This window comes from Vollenhovia emeryi, unplaced genomic scaffold, assembly GCF_000949405.1.
Source record: "Vollenhovia emeryi isolate VEMERY1.0 unplaced genomic scaffold, V.emery_V1.0 DF941913.1, whole genome shotgun sequence".
Classification (NCBI taxonomy): Eukaryota; Metazoa; Arthropoda; class Insecta; order Hymenoptera; family Formicidae; genus Vollenhovia; species Vollenhovia emeryi.
In genome coordinates, this window is record NW_011964453.1 from 1 (window position 1) to 4,434 (window position 4,434).

The 4,434-nt window shown below is 39.9% G+C and overlaps 1 protein-coding gene across 1 annotated transcript; it reads right to left on the reverse strand.

Annotated features, from left to right (window-relative positions):
* Nucleotides 1-3,050: 3,050 nt before the first annotated feature.
* LOC105570751 lies at nt 3,051-4,028 on the reverse strand. The gene has a single exon (XM_012028192.1). It carries the CDS (start codon nt 4,026-4,028, stop codon nt 3,051-3,053), a length of 978 nt encoding a protein of 325 aa, XP_011883582.1.
* Between the last annotated feature and the right edge of the window lie 406 nt (nt 4,029-4,434).

Sequence of the window (4,434 nt, forward strand, 5' to 3'; positions counted from 1 at the left end):
CATGGGATATCAGGTGCTGTCTGGGAGTATCTGTCAAGGCAGCAGGATTTTGTGCTGCAGACTGATAGCCATGCTCGAAGAATGACTAACAAGTTCTTGTCAGAATGTGCTGGATTGATATAATGTCTCGAAGATAAACTCGATGGGTCTGGGTGAAATAAAGAATCTTTATTATAACTGTGATCGCTAGTACACACGTCTTTCTTCTAGAGGCGAATAGCAAGGTGTGAGTAGGTAAGTAACGGTAAGGTAGGAATCTTAGAATATATAATAACTAGAACTAAAACATAGCCAACCTTTACCCTAGTAACTTTGTCTGAAACCATTATAACTATATTAAACTTGAGATAAGTACAAATCTGAATGTATATATTAGCTTTGTTTAACACTCCTCCTCATTCAAATTTTCATTAAACCGCAATACTCTCGTAATTTTATGATTCAACTAGCAGGTAACGGTTTCGTTAATAAATCAGCTACCATGTCTTCTGTTGGACAGTAGATACATTTAACCGTCCCCTTGTCAACGTGGTCCTTGACGAAATAAGTATGCACATCAATGTGCTTGGAACGATTTGACAACTTCTCTTCTTTGATCAATTTCAAGCAGCTCTGATTATCCTCGTAGATCGTAGTTGAGACCTTTTCCGGCTGTTTGAAGTCCCTCAGTAGACGACGAATCCATAGTGCTTCACTGCTTGCTTCAGATAATGCTATGTACTCAGCATAGACGATTTAGCAACACAAGTTTGCCTCTTGCTACACCAGCTGATTGTACCATCAAAATACTTAAAAACGTAGCCGGTGGTTGACTTGCGTTGATGTAATGCCATGTCTTCTGCCCAATTTGCATCAGCATAACCGACAAGGCCAGTTTTACCGTTGATGCCGCCAAGCATTAGTGACAGATCTGCTGTACCCTTGAGATATCGAAGGATACGTTTTAGTTCATTCCAGTCTTCTTGTGTTGGTCTTGTTACCTTCTGTGCCAATATTGTTACACTTGCTGAGATGTCTGGTCTTGTATTCACAGCGATGTAAAGTAAACAACCAACTAATTTACGATAGTTTTCATTATCCATTAATAAGTCGGAATTTCCTTTGCCGTATGACACGTTGATTGGAACATTCGAGGTTTTCGCTTCCATCATACCAAAATCCTTGGTAATCTTCATGATATACTGTTTTTGGTTAAGTGCAAAGTTTCCGTTTAGATCGCGTTTGATTTGCAAACCGAGATAGTTTTGGATATTTCCTAGGTTCTTGATTTTGAATTCTGCACTCAGGACTTGCTCGTTCCGTTAGCATATTGTCGTCTTCGCTGGCCATTACTACATCGTCGACATAGATTAATACGTAGCAGAATTTACCGTATTTCTCTAAGATGTATAGGCATGGATCATTCTTGCTTTGAATGTAGCCTGCATCCGTAAGAACTTGATGAATTGTCTTGTTCCACACCCTGGCCGATTGCTTTAAGCCATATATACTCCTCCTCAAGAGACAAACTTGATGTTCTTTTCCTTCTTCAGTGAAGCCGGGAGGTTGTTTCATATAAATCGTTTCGTCCAATTTTCCATTTAGAAACGCTGTCTTCGCATCGAGATGAATAACTTTCATTTGCTTTCTGGCCGCAATAGTAAGTAATATCCTGTATGTTGCCTGTTTTACTACTGGAGCAAACACTTCATCATACTCAATTCCATATTTTTGGGAGAAGCCCTGTGCAACCAATCTTGCCTTGAATACTTTATTCTCTCCTTGGGATTTTACTTTATATACCCATTTACAACCAATTGCACGTCGATCTTTCGGCAACTCCACGAGTTCCCACGTCTCGTTTTCTTGAAGTGACTTAATTTCGTTCTTCATAGCCTGAATCCATTCATTTTTGTATTCGGAATGGATTGCTTGATTGTACGTCTTTGGCTCGACTAATTCTTCCTTGATGACGTTGATTTCTTCAGTGTAACGAAGTGGTGGTACGCCAAAATTCGATCTTGTGGATCGACGAATGTTACCCTCATCGTTAACGGGAGCATCATTTATTTCACGTTGAGCTATGGATTGCTGATTATTTCTTGATGTTTCATCCATTGCAGGATCGTCTTCTTCTATCCAATTTCCTTCATCAGCGCTGTAGAATTCATCTTCGGGTAGATGCGTAATTGTGACTTCGCTCTCCTCCTTAAACTCATCTTGAATCTTCCAATCGCTGTTCTTGTAGACGAATTTAGTATCTCGACTTATGATTACCTTTCCATTCGATGGGACATAGCACCTATACGCTTTTGAGATTCCATCGTAGCCAACAAGGATTGCCTCAGTTGCCTTTGGATCAAGTTTCTTCCGCTTTTCGTTAGGTACGTGTACGTAACACTTCGATCCAAATCGTTTGAAAAAATCTAAATTAGGTTTGGTACCATACCAATTTTCAAACGGTGTTCGTACAATATCTTTAGCTGGCAAACGGTTTTGTATATAGTTGGCCATTACGACCGCTTCGCCCCAAAACTTGTTCTCAAGCTTAGCTTCCAGTATCATGCACCTTGCCATCTCGATGAGCGTCCGATTTTTACGCTCGGCAACGCCATTTTGTTGTGGGCTATATGGCGTTGTCCGTTGATATCGAATGCCTTCACGATCCAAGAACTTGATGAATTCGACACTCATGTATTCTCCTCCTCTATCTGTGCGGATCATCTTTGGTTTACGATCGAACATCGTCTTGCACATCTCCACGAATTCTCTAAATTTACCGAAAACTTCCAGTTTCTCTTTAATCAAGTAAATGGCAGTAAACTTAGAGTGGTCATCTATAAAGGTGAGAACGTACCTTTTACTAGATGGTGTCGCCGTTTGCATCGGAACGCAAACATCCGAATGGATCAAATCCAGCTTTTCTTTCGCTCGATTATTTGAATTCGGAAACTTCATCCTACTCATCTTACCTTGAAGACATATTTCGCAGTTTAAGATGTTGTTGCAATCCTTGCTGCATTCGTCAAAATGAACACCGTTGACGAGATCGCTTGATGGCAATGTCTTCACTACCCGGATGTCTCTATGGCCGAGAATATGCTATGCCATTGATGAACGCAATTCTTCATTGCTACCGGATCTGAATTTCCTACTGCACATATAATATTTGGTGTTTTCAGTTTGTACAGATTTCCACAAGGTTCGCCCAATGCAACTTGTATTCCATCATGTGCACGAACGATATTGCACTCTTCATTGTCGAAAGTCACCGTATATCCCATTTTGGTCAAACGTCGTACAGAAATAAAATTTCCTTGTATTTGTGGCACGTACAAAACATTTGCAATCGAAACTGCTGTAATGTTACCTAATTTATTTATGAATTTCGCATTGACTGTTCCTTTGCCGATTGCAGTTACTTTATGACCGTTTGCTACGTAGATACTTTCAACATGCTTCTTCATGTCGGTGAAAATTTCACGCTTACTCACCATGTGATTAGTTGCTCCACTATCGACTAACCAACCGTCGTTATTTAGCATCATTGCTGCGAATAAATGTTGAACGGCAGTGCTAGCTTCAGCTGAATTTATCTGCTGCTGAGTCTTACCTTGTTGATCTTGATTCTTCTTTTCTTTATGCGTAAGTAACTTACGACAATCCTTTTTCCAATGCCCTTTACATTTACAGAAAAGACATTTCGATTTACTGATGTCAACTGTTTGTCCTTTTTCATTTGATGATCCGCTTTTAGCTGACGAGCTAATTCTTAATACAGCTTCAGTATTATCGCGACTTCGTTCGAGACGTTTTCGATATTCCGCAATCACAGCGGAGCAAACAACACTCGATGTTAATTCATCTTTGCGATTCTCCAACGTTGTAACCAATACGTCATAGCTTTCCGGTAATGAACTGAGAATTGTGACACACAAAATAAATTCCGGCTTTAAATCATCTCCATAGGCTATGAAACGTTGAAATAATTCCGTCATTTTGGTTACGTGCGCTTCGACGTTACCGCCTTCTTCTAATCGTGTTGTCATGAGCTGTCGCAAAATGCTCACTTTGTTGTTTTGAGTGTCTCTTTCATGGAAATCTTTCAAATTATTCCATGCACTTTTCGCTGTCTCTCAATGCCTAATGTGTTGAATCTGGTCGTCTTCTATATTTAATGCAATTGCAGTGTGTGCCTTTTCGTCCTTCTGTGTCCAGTCGTCTGTAATCGGATTTGGCGGATCCGTCGTAATTGCTGTCCAAACGCCCTTTTCAATCAATAACATTTTCATCTTATATCGCCAGTTGAAGTAATTTCCATTATTCAGTTTCGTTATGATGTACTTCGATTCCGAACTCATTGTCTTTATGCGATCGCTTACGTTTCAGAGGTTAGTTCACGTTATTCACTCAAACTCCTTTAGTTTTCGAAACAATATTATCGATGGGTCTGGG

Coding starts and splice junctions, on each gene's coding strand:
- LOC105570751 (XM_012028192.1), bottom strand. CDS start 4,028: ATGACAACACGATTAGAAGAAGGCGGTAACGTCGAAGCGCACGTAACC.